Source organism: Dendroctonus ponderosae, unplaced genomic scaffold (genome assembly GCF_020466585.1).
Source record: "Dendroctonus ponderosae isolate FM_Combo_2020 unplaced genomic scaffold, Dpon_F_20191213v2 Dpon_F_20191213_126, whole genome shotgun sequence".
NCBI classification, from domain to species: domain Eukaryota; kingdom Metazoa; phylum Arthropoda; class Insecta; order Coleoptera; family Curculionidae; genus Dendroctonus; species Dendroctonus ponderosae.
The window spans coordinates 28,370-43,761 of record NW_026017381.1 but is presented as its reverse complement, the minus strand read 5'-3'; the positions used below and the strand labels follow the sequence as shown (position 1 = coordinate 43,761).

The 15,392-nt window shown below is 47.2% G+C and overlaps 5 protein-coding genes across 10 annotated transcripts; 3 read left to right on the top strand and 2 right to left on the bottom strand.

The window, feature by feature from the left end:
* The first annotated feature begins 169 nt into the window (after positions 1 to 169).
* On the top strand, positions 170 to 2,809 carry LOC125503163 (bis(5'-adenosyl)-triphosphatase enpp4-like). The gene is made up of 7 exons (XM_048663162.1): positions 170 to 604; positions 969 to 1,109; positions 1,164 to 1,316; positions 1,367 to 1,538; positions 1,595 to 1,804; positions 1,857 to 2,114; positions 2,173 to 2,809. The coding sequence occupies exons 1-7, from the start codon at positions 260 to 262 to the stop codon at positions 2,343 to 2,345; spliced, it is 1,452 nt and encodes a 483-aa protein (XP_048519119.1). The 5' UTR covers positions 170 to 259; the 3' UTR covers positions 2,346 to 2,809.
* Positions 2,810 to 2,880: 71 nt separating this feature from the next.
* Positions 2,881 to 8,276, bottom strand: LOC109542270 (exonuclease mut-7 homolog). 2 transcript variants are annotated; one of them, XM_019911423.2, is made up of 15 exons: positions 7,907 to 8,276; positions 7,553 to 7,795; positions 7,141 to 7,493; positions 6,883 to 7,085; positions 6,650 to 6,831; positions 6,413 to 6,593; positions 4,732 to 4,891; positions 4,480 to 4,675; positions 4,280 to 4,423; positions 4,076 to 4,227; positions 3,841 to 4,020; positions 3,606 to 3,779; positions 3,422 to 3,550; positions 3,166 to 3,367; positions 2,881 to 3,114 (listed from the first exon to the last, which is right to left on the bottom strand). In XM_019911423.2, the coding sequence occupies exons 2-15, from the start codon at positions 7,773 to 7,775 to the stop codon at positions 2,921 to 2,923; spliced, it is 2,673 nt and encodes an 890-aa protein (XP_019766982.1). In that variant the 5' UTR covers positions 7,776 to 7,795; positions 7,907 to 8,276; the 3' UTR covers positions 2,881 to 2,920. The 2 variants fall into 2 exon arrangements, with proteins under 2 accessions (XP_019766982.1, XP_019766981.1); XM_019911422.2 differs by having other exon boundaries at positions 2,881 to 3,367.
* A 79-nt stretch (positions 8,277 to 8,355) lies between these two features.
* Positions 8,356 to 10,794, top strand: LOC109542284 (histone-arginine methyltransferase METTL23). 4 transcript variants are annotated; one of them, XM_019911444.2, is made up of 5 exons: positions 8,359 to 8,464; positions 9,221 to 9,502; positions 9,562 to 10,242; positions 10,305 to 10,532; positions 10,583 to 10,794. In XM_019911444.2, exons 3-5 carry the CDS (start codon positions 9,877 to 9,879, stop codon positions 10,745 to 10,747), a joined length of 759 nt encoding a protein of 252 aa, XP_019767003.2. In that variant the 5' UTR covers positions 8,359 to 8,464; positions 9,221 to 9,502; positions 9,562 to 9,876; the 3' UTR covers positions 10,748 to 10,794. The 4 variants fall into 4 exon arrangements, with proteins under 4 accessions (XP_019767001.2, XP_019767003.2, XP_019767002.2 ...); XM_019911442.2 differs by having other exon boundaries at positions 8,356 to 8,464; positions 10,305 to 10,794; XM_019911443.2 differs by having other exon boundaries at positions 8,368 to 8,600; positions 10,305 to 10,794.
* On the bottom strand, positions 10,740 to 12,190 carry LOC125503164 (28S ribosomal protein S35, mitochondrial-like). The gene is made up of 5 exons (XM_048663163.1): positions 12,000 to 12,190; positions 11,447 to 11,942; positions 11,265 to 11,391; positions 10,972 to 11,137; positions 10,740 to 10,919 (listed from the first exon to the last, which is right to left on the bottom strand). The coding sequence occupies exons 1-5, from the start codon at positions 12,085 to 12,087 to the stop codon at positions 10,843 to 10,845; spliced, it is 954 nt and encodes a 317-aa protein (XP_048519120.1). The 5' UTR covers positions 12,088 to 12,190; the 3' UTR covers positions 10,740 to 10,842.
* A 56-nt stretch (positions 12,191 to 12,246) lies between these two features.
* LOC125503162 (membrane-bound transcription factor site-1 protease-like) lies at positions 12,247 to 14,673 on the top strand (the record flags this gene model as incomplete). 2 transcript variants are annotated; one of them, XM_048663161.1, is given in 8 exon segments in its annotated part: positions 12,247 to 12,769; positions 12,856 to 13,095; positions 13,154 to 13,368; positions 13,424 to 13,564; positions 13,666 to 13,942; positions 13,997 to 14,181; positions 14,240 to 14,420; positions 14,475 to 14,673. In XM_048663161.1, coding segments are annotated over 8 exon segments (1,808 nt in total), but the record flags the coding sequence as incomplete, so codon positions are not given.
* Positions 14,674 to 15,392: the final 719 nt, after the last annotated feature.

Genomic DNA, 15,392 nt, shown 5'->3' with positions numbered 1-15,392 from the left:
TGAGTTCAAGCTTTCAGGAAATATATTTCTTTTGTCCAAAGAAGTTTTGCGAAGATATATAGAAAATATGGCGCTAAACACCGTGCGCCATCTAGGCATAAGTATTCGCCACGGATCACAGAGATAACCTCTGTCATCTGTGGTTTTGGCATCAAAACCTTGCAGCCAATCACGCTTGCTTGTCAATTGATTCCTTCACTGACAGCTCGGGGAGTAAACATTGCAAAAGGGGCCCCCTTTCCAAAGAGCAGCGCCAGCAATGTGGCCAAGTGCAGCCCTGCTGTGTTGTGTTTGCATCAGTTGTGCCCATGCCCTCTCCAATCACCCCATTCTGGTTGTGGTGTCTTACGATGCGTTCAGGTACGATTTTTTCGAACAGCGGCTGCCCCACATGGAGCAGGTCCGTGCTCAGGGGGTATACGCCGAGTACTTGATCAACGTGTTCCCAACTAAAACTTTTCCCAATCATCACTCCATTTCCACCGGATTGTACACGGAGGTGCATGGAGTGATTGGCAACTCCTTCTATGATTCCGCCTTGAAAAATGTGGTGGGCATGGGATTTGAAATGTACCACTACAATGACGACGTTAAGCCCATTTGGGTAAGTGGGGCTTTGTGAGTTTTGCATTATTGGTGTCTTGAAAGTAAAACTAGTTTGAAGTTCGGGAACGCAGCTTGGTAGCTTTAAGTCCCCCAAGGTGTTAGTGATGCTTCATACTTGTTGCTACGTCTCATTGATTGTTTGTGCGAGCGGGCTTTGGGTTGAATCAAATGGTGAAGCTACTTACAACTGAGGAATTGTAAGGAATTGGAAGTTTGGCTTGATTTATTCTGTATAAATCAGCGATTTGGCCTTTCGGGCACGATCTTGGTCACTCAGGCACAGTGGAAGGTTTTTAGTTTTTTTCCTGACTTCCGACGAGTCAAAAAGTTCGAAAAATTCTGGATTCTTTTGCTCTTTCCAGAGGCTGAATGAGGACTTGGGTGAGGGTAGGCATTCAGGAGCAGTCATGTGGCCGGGCAGCAACTTTCCCTACCAGAACAAGACCATCACCTGGACGCTGCCCTTCGAGGCTGGATACGACTGGCAAAAACGGGTGGATCATGTAAGCTAATCCCCGACCAGGCCAGAGACGCAGGCTGAAACGTGCCATTTTCAGGCCATCAGCTGGATTCTGGATCCGTTCAGGCCTGCCAATCTGGTGATGCTCTACTTTGAGGAACCGGACACGCATGGACATGCCTTTGGACCCAACTCCGAAGTTGTGCGCACCCAAGTTCATAAACTGGACAATATCACCGGGTACTTGCACGTAGGTATACGTACCTGTAGATAGTCTAGTTGCTGCAATGGACATTTTAGGAACAACTGCACGCCCATGGGTTGAGCGATTTGGTGAACGTGATCCATGTGAGTGATCATGGAATGACCGCAGTGACGCCGCCTCGCTTCATCAACATCACCCAGTATATGCAGAATGGGACCTATGAATGGGCTGGCGCCAGCCCTGCCATCCAGATCACGCCCCATCAAGGTGAGGATGAGCAAAGTGATTAGGTGCCAGGCTTAAACGGCTATTCAATTGTCCAGGACATGAGCAGGAGATTTACAGCGGCCTGAAGGCAGCTTCTAGGCGAAACGGCCACTTTGGGGTCTACAACAAGTCCGAGTACCTGGAAAGGTGGCACTACAAGAACAATTCGCGGTCGCCCCCTATACTGGTACTAGCGGACGTTGGCTATGCTCTAGATGACCTCATTAGGGCCGCCCCACGGTTTGCTGAAAAGTACAACTTCACTTGTAAGTTCCGGGAAAATTTAATCCAGGAAAGGCGAAAACTTTTGGATTTCAGTGACCAACAGTTCGGAATTCGGGGTGCATGGATATGATTACACGGAGACTCAGATGCACCCGTTCTTCATGGCTGTGGGGCCTCAAATCCGGCAACATACCAAAGTGGAGCCCTTCCATACGGTGGATCTATTCTATTTATTCTGCGCCATTCTCGATCTGCCTGCACCTGCCAACAACGGTTCGATTATTCCAACTCAGCTGGTTTTGCAGCCGATGCCCGGCAGGTTTCGCGTTGGAACCATCGTGATGATCAGCGGTAAGTCGCTTCAGACTATTCAGACTACAGTCGGATTCAATTGCTGTTTGTTTTTTAGTAGGTGGAGTGTTGCTGGTTTTAATCCTAGTGATTCTGACGGTTGTTTTTACGCTGATGCTGATCAAGCGGCAACAGAACATCACAACCACTGCCGCGTTGAATAAGCGGTTTCCGCAAACGTTCCAGAATTATATCGAGGCGCAACACCTTCTGGAGCCCGAAGACGCTTAATCAGTCCGCAGGTACAATTTTCTACTCTAACGTTTGTTGCGTTGCTCAATACTTAAGTAATCAACGGCTTCGGAGCCGATGTGATCGACAGTACGTCCAAGAAATCCAATAATAATGGCCTGTTGGCCTGGTCGCTTTGGACAATAACACAGTAGATTAGTAGGTTTGTGGGTGAGGAATTTGCGCAAATTAGTTTGCGCGAACGAGGCTGCTCTCTTGTTTTTTCCAAAACTCCACATTGTTGAGGCCGGTGCGTTTCAAAACATTTCATGGAGGTAGTTTGCCTGAAATTAAGCGTCGTTGGAAGGTCTATCAAGCTTTCTAGTGATTAATTAGTTAACTGTCTATCGCACAACAGATCAAAGTGCACGATTTCGTTCAGAAGCGGCATGCCAAAAGACAAAGTCAACACCTGGGTGATATTAGTTGTTAGAATGTTGAGCGATTAAAGTTGTAAGCAATCAGTCGAGCTGCATTTAGCACGTAGGATCCTGCTCCCCATCCCGCTCCACGCCGACGAATTGAAACAACTGCGGACGTTTTGCGCCAAAAAGTTTGTATTAAAAATCAACAGTTTACTGCACAGTCTCCCGAAGCCTTCTAGTGAGTATGCGTTCGAAATGGGAGCCGCCGTAGTAGACCTCTCCACACTCTTCGCAAATGTAGAACACCTCATGGGTGTTCATAACTGTTAACGGAAGCGAGTTCACCTTAATTTGCACCCCCAGTTTGGTCTGGCAAAGTCCCAAATCCACCCGATTGTCCGTGTCTGAAACAGTGGAAGTTGCCAAAGGGTGCGAGTTGGTCGCAGAGGCCTCACAAAACGCCAACTGTTTGCTTTCGGCTGGTTTTGTGGGCCGATAGCAGCCCACTTCGTAGTCGTCAAAGTCTTCATCGCTGGTGAATCCAGTGGCTTCCTCCTCGTCGTCGCAGGGGGGCGCGTATTTACGGGGCGTCGCTGCACTGTGTAGCGCCTTTATTGTGTCCTGTGGCACTGTGATAACCTTGTTGCCATTACAAGCCTGAAATTGATAATTTGCTGTTGGTTCGGGTCGGGAGCTGCACGACCAACTTACCATACACCGAGTGAATGCGTGGTTCTTCGTCACAACTATTTTGTAGAAGTTCAGAACCTCATCGAGTTGTTCATCGGGGTGGTCGGACGTCACTCGCAAACATTGGCCGGCCGTTACGCACTTGATCAACTTCAAATCGTAATTAGTGGGGCCCAAAAGCCTTGATCATCATCATCGGTCTTACCACGCGAAATCCTTTCTTCCTCGTCAAAATGTACCTATTGTCGACCACGGCGTGTTTTACGCACTCATCAGGGCTCTGATTATTCTCCAAAATGACAGTGTCGATACCGCATCGTCTCAGGCTTCTGCCCAAGCCCTGTAGCATCGAGTCGCAGACCATTTTCACTTCGTGTGCCTGTCCAAATCGAATGTTTTATTAGTTAAAGACCGCGCTGCACCAGACTGGTGGAGTCAACCTGAACAGAACTCGTTTGGGGACTGGGGGGCTGAGGCGGGTCGCTCTCAGCCTGCCCGCTTCGGTTCAAGGCGCGTCTCGGCTTTTTCCTTGGCGATTTATCGTGCTGGATCAAGCTGTAGCACAAGTCGTCAAACGGGCAATTGGCTTCCTCGAAACATCGTTTAAGAACGTCATACGCCTAGGGAAAGATCAGTTAAACAGTTGCGATCCACACACGTTCAACGGCCGGTTACCTGGATCAAGCAAAACGCGTCCAGGCTGGCGTAGTAGATTTGCGATTCGCGCAATGGCCGTTTCTCCCAATTGGAGAATTGCTCGGATTTGTCGAGCGGATGGCCGAGACAGTTATGGACCAGCGTACTCAAGCTGGGCCCGCCCGTTTTCACTAGAAAGAGCCTTTCAATAAGATTAACAGTAGTTAAGTGGAGGCTAGTTACCGTCAAAGGGCAGGCGCACTTTGGGGTACTTTTCCAGTTGTTTCCAGAGCATGCACAAGTCCAGGAATCCCATGTGTTTGGTACTGAAGTTCAAATTGGGTAACGCGTGCCTGATCATGCTGATATCACTGGATAGACTAAAACCTAACAGAGAAGCGTCTTAGTCAGCAAGCAAGAGCTTTTCACCATCAATGACTGACCTAATTTTAAAATATCACAATTGTTGAACAGGAATTTCCCCAACTCCATCCACAAATGGGGCGCCTTGTCGCCCAGCGTGACAATGTCGAGCACATAAACGGAGCGCCTTGTAGCGATTTGGAGCAGGGCTAGTTCGCTCGTCTTACCCCCGAAGCTCGGCTTCCATTCGCAGTCGATCCCTACAATATCCACATCCTGTGCAGAAACTAGTTTAATAAGCCGAGCCAGCCTGGAACAGGGGGTTTTCTTGCCTGTAGTCCCACGTCGAGAAAGGACTCGAACTTCCGCGGATCGTCCACTAAGAGGACTGTGTTAAACGGTAGCGGGTACTGATGGCATTGGGTTTTGCTTAGGGCTGCGTTTGGCTCGTCCCAGTCGTCGGCCGGCGGCGGCTGCCTCGAATGAGGATCCCTAAATTACAATAATCGCATTGCTTTTATTATTTTTGATATTTTGTCGAATTAAATATATGAGTGAGTAAGTGCGACCACAATACCACCAATTGTTGCTGTTTCGGATTCAAACAGCGACAGCAGCAGAGATGCCAGGTCTACCGATTTTTCGGTAGATCTACCGATTTGTCAAGGAACCTACCGATCTACCTATACCAGGCAGATTTCTACCGAAAAGTCACAAATAAAAGTTGAAAAAAATTCATAATGATTCATAATAACATATTTCCATTCATGATCAAAGTACGTTGGTAATAGCAGACATTTTATTTTAGCACACCTCGTATTTTAGTTCATTTTCAAACACAAAATCAATCAAGCCCGCCATATGTATAGATCATAAATATGATAAAATTATGTTTTATGGATCCTGCAATCGTGAAATCAGGTTCCCTACAATATATTTCTGATGTTGCAATGAGATTTCCAAATTTAATAACTGATAGTGAATTACAAGGTCTGGACACAGAATGACGACTGTTGCGAAATGTTGAAGAAATAAAAAAAAATATTGAAGAGTTTTGGAGCCAAGTACCAATATTGAAATATGGAGCTGATGCATGCGTGTTTCCAATTTTATTTGTGACCTGCTTATTCTACCTCACTCATCAGCCAAGTTGAACGGATATTTTCACAGGTTAAACTCATGATACAATGAATACATTCATGTATTCGTGTATTCATTGTATCATGGGTTAATCTAATGAAAACTAAGTTGATAAATAAGCTAAAAACGAGTACAATTTCATCTTTACTTCTTTACTGACTCATGTTTATTTTAGTACATATTCCTGTGAGTTTAAAAAATTTGAAAAACGCGCGATTTTATGGAGCCTTTAATAATGAAAGAAAAATGAGTCTACCGATTTTCTACCGAAGTGTCGAGCTTATCTACCGAAACTCGATTTTCGGACCTGGCAACCCTGGACAGCAGCGTCAGTTTGGTCTGGGTCAGTGACTGTTTGACAAATTGCGTACACCGTCCTTGGGAAAACGCGAAAAAACGATCTCAATCCAAAAATCCCGCAGATATTTGGGGTTTTTTCGAATCGGAAGACTTTCAGCTTTAGTTCTGTACAAAAATTACAGTCGGGCGTGCGTTTTTCCGAACAAAATCGGGTTTTGAAAAGTCAACCGATTTGAGGTTAGACGGAAGGGATCGGATGAAATGTTCGGTCGCAAACGATCTTTGCCGATAGTGCCCGACTAGTCGATTCCGGCCGCAAGTGACAGTCCAGATGTAAACAGTGTTTCTGGTAACATCCAATATGATTTTAGTGTGGTGCGTATGCATTCTAGGCTAAAAAAGAGCCTGATTTAGTACCCCGAATCCTTCGAGGATCTAGCAACGGAATGACAGCATTTGGGTAAGTGCCCTAAGTTTAAACCAGGGAAATTGCCGCGGAAACATTTAGATCAAACGTTTATATGTATGTATCAAATTGCAAAACTAGCTTCAAAAGTGATAAGCAACCAATACCTGTTGTCATCAAACATCCGGACGCCGTACGGCCAGTCTTTGCGGTCCACGCTGTAGAAGTGCGCCCAACGAAGCGCCTCGGCAAACTCCCCATACTGCGCCACTCTAACAACCAGTTCCCTTTGAAGGTCCTCGTTGTCGCCCACGGCCTCTTGCACCATCTCTTTCCAGCTTTCGTCGCCTGCAACGCCCAATTCACTCACAGCGCGGGTCTTCAACCCACCCTCATTTCCCTACCGAAACTGTTCTCGATAAACCGCTTATGGAGTAGGAACTGCAAAGCCCCCTCGTTACGTCTTCTGTTGAGGTTGGGCGTTAAGTCAGCAGGTATTTTGAACATTTTGGTGAAGCGCACAATCAGCCGCTTCCAGGGCTTGCCGTGGATCTTGTCGTACTTCACCTGCGGAATGTGGCGATCCCTGAAAAAGCTTCCTTAGATGTGGTCAATTTGTCAGTTTCAAGTAGCTTACGCGATGTATTGTCCCATAGCGTCTCGCACCGAATTATGGTCCAGGACGGAGTCCAGAAACTGGATCAAGGCCCTTTGGTGGCTCGGGCTTCCATGGAGGAACTCGTCGACGAAATGCAACTTGTCTTGGAATATGAGGGGCACTAGGAACTCCTCCGTTGAGAACTTGTCGTGTAAAGAGAGCATGGCTGCGTACTGGCAGGCCTGGAAGACGACACGAAACGTCGAAATCATCAAGTCGTCAGTCCTGAAACTGTACCTCTTTGTACTGTTTCTTCTGGATCAAACACTGGATGTTGTCAACAAAAAGAGCGCCATCCTGAACCATTTCGAAGATATCAATGATCATTTTGGTGACAGACTGGACGTTCTGTTTGGTGATGATTTTGAAAGCATCGATCTTCAGTTTGCCCGTTAACAGATGGGCTATTTTGTTCCGGTTGATCGTGGCGAAACTGCCGAATTCTTCGATTAGAAGCAGCGGCAACGACTTTTTGTTGGCGTTGTAGAACTCCTGGCTGTTGTAGAGAATCTTCAAGAAACTCTCGTACGGGTTGGAACACTGGTTGAAGTAGTTCCCTAGTTTGGAGACTACTGGGGGGCTTTTCTTCACTGCAAACAACGAGCGATGAGAAAAAGAGCGCAGCCCCTTTTGTCTTCTTAGAGCTTACGCAACCGATACATATTCTTCAGCTCTGCAACGAACGCTTCTTCAGGCTCAGTGAGAGTGAGCACTATTCGAATGTCGCTGCAACAGTTCTTGTGTTTTGATGTATTGGGGCACGGCTGGTTCTGGCCTGGGCAGCTGGCTGCTACTCCTTTTGAATGGGATTTGGGGCTCGACCCAGTGAACGAACCACCAGGGGCGCCTCTTCCATATCGGGATTGCGACATTGTTTATTGTCCCGGGATCACTAAAACACCCCCAAGTCTAGGCGTGTGAATACGAAAGAGCTTCGCCCCAGTCATTTTGATTGGATTTGCCAAAGTTGACAGTCTGAGGAGCTAGTGAGCGGCCACATTACCTGACATGCACGTTGATTAACAAGTGGTATATCACAAACAAGTTTTGAACGTAAAATATCTACAATAAAGATAAACTGACAACGATACAACACCACTGACTGACTCATCAGCTGATGGCGGATTCAGAAAATTAGGTTAGTTTGGCTTCTTTGTTTTGTTTGCCCTGCGGCTGGCGGTGTAAAAAATATTCACGAAGACACCCATTGTTCTGATTCCCTGGGTAGTGTTGGATTCTTATCAACTAAAAATCCCTATTTTTAACTACGAGTTTTCGGGAATTATCCTTTAAAACCGAAATAATGTATTTGGAATCAAGAAATAGGCGGGGTTAACGTCTAATATCTCGAACTAAAAAGGAAACAAGCGCGCTCTGTCTGTGTGACTGAAGTGAATTTTCTGAATTTTTGTTTAGACCGACACTGTCATTAACCTCTGTGATCTGTGAGTAACCATAGATGAAGACAAGTAGTAACCTCTGTGATCTGTGGTGTTAGGTTATGTGCTAGTTTTTGAGAAGCGTGTGGTTGTCATTGTAGAAAAGGGGCTTCTCCAGCTAGGTAATGATTGTGCACTTGACTTCCACATAGGAGATAGTGGGGTGCAATGTCCGAAAGTCCCATCGAACAAGTCAAAAAGTTCGTTTTCAGTGACGACCGTAATAAGACTGAAAAGTTGGACATATACATTCCTGAGGTACCTAAACTGATAACTGACTAATTGCATCCGAAAATACTAGCTTGGGGCGTTGTAAAGGTTGAGGACCGATTTCTCCGAAACTCTTCACTAATGAGACAGTAGCTTATCTTAATTGTAGATTTCTTTGTGGTCCGTTTATCCCGGGTCTGGTTTAAATTGAACTCATTGCATTGTCACTTCATGATTTCAGCTCCTTCAAGCTAGTTACTCGTTTTATACGTGGCCTTGTGCCCCTGTTCTCGCCTGGTTTCTGTGGGAAAACCGTTCCGAGTTGCCGGGCAAGCGAGTTTTGGAATTGGGTTCAGGCACAGCCCTTCCCGGCATCTTAGCGGCAAAGTGCGGTTCTCACGTCACATTTACCGAGTCTGCAACCCTTCCCAAGAGCCTCGCTCATACCAGACGCTCGTGCCAACTCAATCAGCTGGTTGTCGACGAGCAAGTGCGAGTTCTGGGACTCACCTGGGGTCTTTTTCTCAGCAACTTGGACTGCATCGGCCCAGTCGACATCATTTTAGGTACTTCAGGCTTCCAATCTAGGTGTTTGTTCGGAGGGAGCCCCACTAATCCTCCTAGCCGACAGTGAGGCGTGTTGACTGATCACCCTGTGCTTCTTGCAGGTTCCGACTGTTTCTTCGATCCGGCCATTTTCGAAGACATTCTAGTAACAGTATCGTATATTCTGAATCAGAATAGTGGCGCAAAGTTCTTCTGCACCTATCAAGAGCGCAGCACCGATTGGACGATCGAGCATTTGCTAAACAAGTGGAAGCTCAGGGCAAAAGTGCACGATCTGAGCAACTTGGGGGCTCACAGCGGCGTGGAAGTGAGCGATATTTTTGCTGGCCATACCATTCATCTGCTGGAAATCGATTCAAAGGCCTGAAATGGCAAGTAATGCTGTAAGTGGATCTAGCTTGCGAGTAGCGACTGTATGTGGATTAAAAGTTGAGGTTTTCAGGGCAAGTTTCACAAACTGTATGTGAGCAACCTCCCGTGGACAGTGAGCCACAGCGAATTGCGCCAGTACTTCAGCAAATTCGGCCCCGTTAATCTATCAACGGTGGTGTTCGATAAAAGCACAGGCTTGTCGAAAAAGTACGGTTTTGTTAGTTTCGGTAACAGGCAGGGCTTTGACGACGCTCAGAGTGTGACCGAGCACAAGTTGGAAGGGAGCGCTCTGAAAGTCGCTCCGGCCAATCAAGACAATATCAGTGGATAATCACAAAACCCCAGCATTCGTAGTAGTAGTAGTAGTAGTAGTATAGTTGTAAATATGGCAAGCTCACCTGAGGACGACTTTAGCGACCTAAAAGAGATAGGCATTGATGTGGTGGAAGCCAACGAAACTCTACTAGCGAGGAAATTCGGCAAGTGCCTAAAGCACGTTCAGACAGTTGTAGCCAGCCTGGACAATCGCACGCTGCTGAGGCTCTACGGCTTCTACAAGCAAAGCGTTGAAGGGCCTTGCAGCATCCCCAAGCCCGGCTGGTACGACCTGAAGGGCCAGTCCAAGTGGCAGGCCTGGAAGATGCTGGGCGATCTGGACAAGGCCCAGGCAATGGAGGGCTACATTCAGCTCACTTTAGCCACCTGCCCGGATTTTTCTTTGGATGGCACTTCCAGCAAGGCCCCAAGCTGGGTAGGCAGTAGCTGGCTATGTGTGGCCGTTTTCAGGAAACTGATGCTCGCAATGTTCCTCAGGTGGCCGTTTCAGCTCCAATTCCCGAGGCGAATTCTTCAGCAGCCACCATAAGCGACCACATCCGGAGCGGCGACTTGGACCAAGTAGCAGCCTACCTGAAGCACAATCCCTCCAACATAAACCGATTGGACAGCAATGGTTTAGGCCTCATCCACTATGCAGCGGATATTGGGGATTCACGGATCTTGGAACTGCTGCTCAAAGGCGGCTGCCAGGTGAATTTGCAGGTACGTCTAGAGTTTCTCCGTAAATTTTTATTTACGGGGGAATACTTTAGGACTCCGAAGGGCAAACGGCGTTGCACTACGCATCCAGCTGTGGAAATCTCGGCTGTGTGCAACTGCTGTTGGACTACAAGGTCGACTGTTCTGTTAGGGATAGCGAAGGGAGTTTGGCTGTGGACTTGGCTGAAAACGACCGCATTAGGCACTTACTAGAGTAGAAATGCCATATTGTTTATTATCAATAGAACGCTAGATATTGTGGAAATTTGGCGTGTTTGAGAAGACAGTCCTAAATGAACCTTACCAAAACTAATTAACTGATTGGTTGGGGTAGGTTGAGAAGATCTCTAACGCTCAAGCCGTACTTTGATATGGTGTAATCGTTTTCACCTAAAAATGACAAAACTAGTTTTGTAGAACTTCCCATGAGTTGACTTCCTACCTTCATTCATATAGTCAGTGACCGCTTGTGAGTACTGTTTGATGTTCGGAACTTGCTCGGCTGCGACGCCAAATATTTTCTCAACTGCTTGTTTGGATGCATTGTTCTCCCATATATAGGTTTCCATGTCGGCTTCAGATTTCAGCTCTTCCCACGGCTCCACTTTCTGCAGAAATTACCCCTTTTAGCTACAAGCTAACATTTGGCCCACCGGGAGCTTTCTTTGTTTGAGAAAGAAATGGCTCGCATAGTGATAAAGAAGAACGAGGTTTCGCACTGCAATTGCCCCTTACCTTAGATTCATGATACAAAGCTGTGAGTAGATACATCGCATAGTCCAGGTTCTGTTTCCTCAAAGGGCATCGATCAGTAACTATTGTGACTGTATCAGTGTCTTTAACATATTTGTCCCCTACCAATCTGTAACGAGAAATATTTGTATCTAACCCCTGGTCAGTTGCCTAGGCGCTGCCACCTTAGAAACTTGTCTTTTGCTCTGCTTTCCAAATGGAGGCTGCTCAATTTGAACCGCAACGTAACTATTCTCGCCATCGGATCCCTAATCGAGGGGCTGCTGTGGCAGTAGTCGCTGCTGGTGATTTCCAGCGGGAAATGCTGCTGAATTTTCTCGGCACTGTCCAGGGCCGCAGGCCACGGCGTGCAGAACTTCTTCAAAGCCTCACACTGCCGCTTAATGACTGGCGGCGTTAAGTGGAGGAAGTTGGGGATTTTCATCAGTTCAGCATTGGCGTATTTGTCGGGGATCGGAGCCCCCTTCTCAGTGAAGCCCTGCCTGACCGGTAGGGGTACAGAGGCCGGGTGAAAGGAGCGGGGGCCGGGCCACACGCTGCCCCAGTCCTGATCCACTGCCATTTGAGTCGTCCTGGGGGCGAAAACTGGTGTTTTCCTGGGTATCCTTCGGGGTGTTTCCGCTCCTTTAACTTTGTACAAATTCAGCGCCTTGAACTCGTCTAAAAATGTTACATATTAGGTGAAAAGGTGTTTGTCTGTGAAGAAGTGCTGATTACCATGTTGCTCTTTGGGGGCAGAGGAATAGGCTACTGTCAGTTGCTTCTCAATGCCCCTAAAAGGCAGCCGCTTGCTCAGATTTATCATTCTGGGGCCCTTTTAGAAACAGCTATTAGATCCTCGCCTCGGAAGAGCTGTTGTTGACAGAGAAATTAGGTTAAGCCAGGCACCCAGGCAGGTTAACTCCACAGCTACTGTCTTTAGGTTTTGTCTGTTGGTGACATTGTTTGTTTGATGGATGCTGAGCACTGACATTTCAATGCTATTTAACCTCAAACTCTGTAAATAAGGTCATTGCCATTTGAAATCCAATGTTTTCTTAACTGCGCTCCGATGTGCCCCCGTTTGAATGATGATTAGGCGTAAAAAGAAGTGGAAACGATCGAGCTCCGTCTGAAAATGCGCGGCTTGCGAGTGGTGCTCCTGAGTCTGGCGCTGTGTTTGCAAGTACTTTCGACCAACACCCAAAACTATGCGAACAATAAGGAGGGCCCCCCCAAGCCGGGCGAAGCGATTCTCGAGTCGCCGCTTTGTTGCAACTTGACGGTGGAACATGTGGACGTTGACTACACGTCGAAAATCGTGGAAAATGAGTACATTGTCATGTTCAATGGCTATTACAAGAGCCAGGCGCGAGCCACCTACATTGAAACCGCCCTGAACAACACGGGGTTGAAGCGGTGGAAAATTGTCGACCGTGAGAACCCGGCAAGTGATTTTCCTAGTGATTTTGATGTGATTGTGCTGGAAGACACGGAAAGTTTACAAGGTAGGACATCTCAACCCGGCTTTAGTCTCTAAGGCAGAGAAAATCCTTCTATTGCGAATATACGTTAAGGAGAGTCTCTGTAGCAGGCTTGAAGGCCCTAAACGACCATCCGGCTATTAAGAGAGTGACTGCTCAGCGAATGGTGTCGCGCACTCTAAAGTTTCTGAGCGCAAACGAGAGGGGCACCAACACTAATTCTAAGGAGAAACTTTGGCAAAACGGCGCCAGACATCACACTTCCAGGAAACTACTCAGAGCCGTCCCCAAGCAAATTACCAGCGTCTTGCAGGCGGGCACTTTATGGGCAATGGGTATCACCGGCAAAGGTAGGCCTGCCCAGTGAAACCGCAGGAGCAACCGGCGTTACTAGCGGGACTGTTTCAGGTATCAAAGTGGCCATTTTCGACACGGGACTCTCCAAAAGCCATCCGCACTTCAGAAAAATCAAGGAACGAACCAACTGGACCAATGAAAAGACCTTTGATGACGGTTTAGGGCATGGAACTTTTGTGGCCGGAGTGATTGCCTCGTCCAAGGAGTGTTTGGGCTTCGCCCCCGACTCTGAGCTGTACATTTTCCGAGTTTTCACCAACAACCAGGTGGGTTGAGCGGTTGTCGATGCAGTATTTTGGGAAATGGAACTGGTTTCGGCAGGTTTCCTACACTTCGTGGTTTCTGGACGCCTTCAACTATGCCATTATGAAGAAGATGAATGTGCTCAACTTGAGCATCGGCGGTCCCGACTTCAAGGATCATCCCTTTGTTGATAAGGTGTGGGAGTTGACCGCCAATAAGGTCAGTCGATGATTCAATAATTGGAAGCTATTCCGGAAAGCGTTAATATGAGCTCGGATGGGGAACATAGGGAGTAATTAAAGCTTAAATTCTTCCACTAGGTGATAATGGTGTCAGCAATTGGTAATGATGGGCCCCTTTACGGCACGTTGAACAACCCGGCCGACCAGATGGATGTGATCGGGGTGGGCGGCATCAATTTTGAGGACCAAATCGCGAAGTTTTCCTCCAGAGGAATGACGACATGGGAGTTGCCGCAAGGCTACGGCCGAGTGAAGCCCGACATTGTCACCTTCGGGTCGGCAGTTAAGGGCTCGCATATTAAGGGCGGCTGCAGAACGCTGTCGGGGACAAGTGTGGCGTCTCCGGTGGTGGCCGGTAAAGTTCGCCCGTTGACTATTTGAGTTTTTTGGATAGTTTGGAGCGTTTTAGGGGCGATAACGCTTCTGGCCAGCGGCGTGCTGCATAGAGGCGAAGACATCATCAACCCTGCCAGCATTAAGCAGGCCTTGATGGCATCGGCGCGCCGACTTCCTGGCGCGAACATGTTCGAGCAGGGGCATGGGAAGTTGGACTTGGTCAAGGCCCATCACATTTTGAACAGCTACAAGCCTCAGGTAGTTGCTTGCGATTAATTGAGGTTGGTTCAAGTGGGGTGAACGAGACGGTTTGCAGGCCAGCTTGAGCCCCAGCTACATTGACCTGAGCGAATGTCCGTATATGTGGCCGTACTGCACACAGCCCTTGTATTATGGCGCGGTGCCCTTAATCGTCAACGTGACCATCCTGAATGGGATGGGCGTAACCGGGCGGATTGTGGGCAAGCCCACTTGGCACCCCTACACGCCTCAGCAAGGTGATTGGCTGCGTGTTTGATTGATTTGGAAAAAATAAGCTTCGCGTTTTCTAGGGCATTTTTTGGAGGTTTCGGTGGCCTACTCGGAGGAATTGTGGCCGTGGTCAGGCTGGCTGGGGGTTAGTCTCTCAGTCTCGCTGGAGGGCGCCAGCTATGAGGGCATAGCCCAAGGGCACATCACTATCACAGTGGAATCGCCTCCTCAAAACGGGGAAATTGACCCCAGAAGCAGCACGGTGGAACTTCTAGTCAGGTGAGTGGTTCGAGGGTGTCATATCGCCCTCATCCAGGGTTGGCTTGATTTTTTTCAAGTGATTTAAATCACCTGACTTTTTTTGGAAAAAAATCACGATTTAAATCAAAGTTCATTTTTTCAAGAAACTTTATATTTCCACTCAAAAAATATAAAACAGACCACAAATAATTCTAAGAAAATCAGAATAGAAATCAAAATAGAAAACGGTACATGTGAACTTAAAAATTAAACGGTATTAATGGTAAACTCAGTAATACTAAAACGGAAATCACTTCTCTTTCTCTTCATTTTCGTTATAAAGTCTGAAGAGGAACACTAATTTCCCTTCTTTTTCGATTCCCAATCTGTTCCTGATATCCGAATGAACAAATCCGAATGTGCTGAACATCCTTTCGACAGACGCAGAAGATGCAGTTGCACAAAGAAACTGTTTTATAGTGGGCAAGTGTTTCGCAATTTCCGGTTCATCTCTCTATGATCGCCACCACTGAAGTCCGTTCATATTTTTCAGCATCTCATTAGAAAACATAATTTATTTGAAAGGACTGCAGCGAGGAGCGTTGAATTTAATAACTAGTGGCAACAATCCCGAGTTTCCATGAAGCTCACTCATAGTCTCCAAAGCCAGATTCTTCTCTTCAGGAGTTAAAGCGTAGTTTTGTTTCTACGGGCTTAACATAAGCAATAAAGTGATAAGGTGTAAGAGCTTGCTTATA

What these genes read in the sequence shown, in the direction of transcription:
- LOC125503164 (XM_048663163.1), bottom strand. Translation starts at nt 12,087, where the DNA reads ATGATAAATCTGAGCAAGCGGCTGCCTTTTAGGGGCATTGAGAAGCAA. An exon ending in TGCCCCCAAAGAGCAACATG is followed by an intron (nt 11,943 to 11,999) that starts GTAATCAGCACT and finishes TAACATTTTTAG; the next exon opens with ACGAGTTCAAGGCGCTGAAT. An exon ending in GCAAAAGACAAGTTTCTAAG is followed by an intron (nt 11,392 to 11,446) that starts GTGGCAGCGCCT and finishes TTCTCGTTACAG; the next exon opens with ATTGGTAGGGGACAAATATG.
- LOC125503163 (XM_048663162.1), top strand. Translation starts at nt 260, where the DNA reads ATGTGGCCAAGTGCAGCCCTGCTGTGTTGTGTTTGCATCAGTTGTGCC. An exon ending in ACGACGTTAAGCCCATTTGG is followed by an intron (nt 605 to 968) that starts GTAAGTGGGGCT and finishes TGCTCTTTCCAG; the next exon opens with AGGCTGAATGAGGACTTGGG. An exon ending in CCAGATCACGCCCCATCAAG is followed by an intron (nt 1,539 to 1,594) that starts GTGAGGATGAGC and finishes TCAATTGTCCAG; the next exon opens with GACATGAGCAGGAGATTTAC.
- LOC109542270 (XM_019911422.2), bottom strand. Translation starts at nt 7,775, where the DNA reads ATGTCGCAATCCCGATATGGAAGAGGCGCCCCTGGTGGTTCGTTCACT. An exon ending in CGGATGTTTGATGACAACAG is followed by an intron (nt 4,892 to 6,412) that starts GTATTGGTTGCT and finishes ATTGTAATTTAG; the next exon opens with GGATCCTCATTCGAGGCAGC. An exon ending in CCCAAACGAGTTCTGTTCAG is followed by an intron (nt 3,780 to 3,840) that starts GTTGACTCCACC and finishes CGATTTGGACAG; the next exon opens with GCACACGAAGTGAAAATGGT.
- LOC109542284 (XM_019911442.2), top strand. Translation starts at nt 9,877, where the DNA reads ATGGCAAGCTCACCTGAGGACGACTTTAGCGACCTAAAAGAGATAGGC. An exon ending in CCAGCAAGGCCCCAAGCTGG is followed by an intron (nt 10,243 to 10,304) that starts GTAGGCAGTAGC and finishes AATGTTCCTCAG; the next exon opens with GTGGCCGTTTCAGCTCCAAT.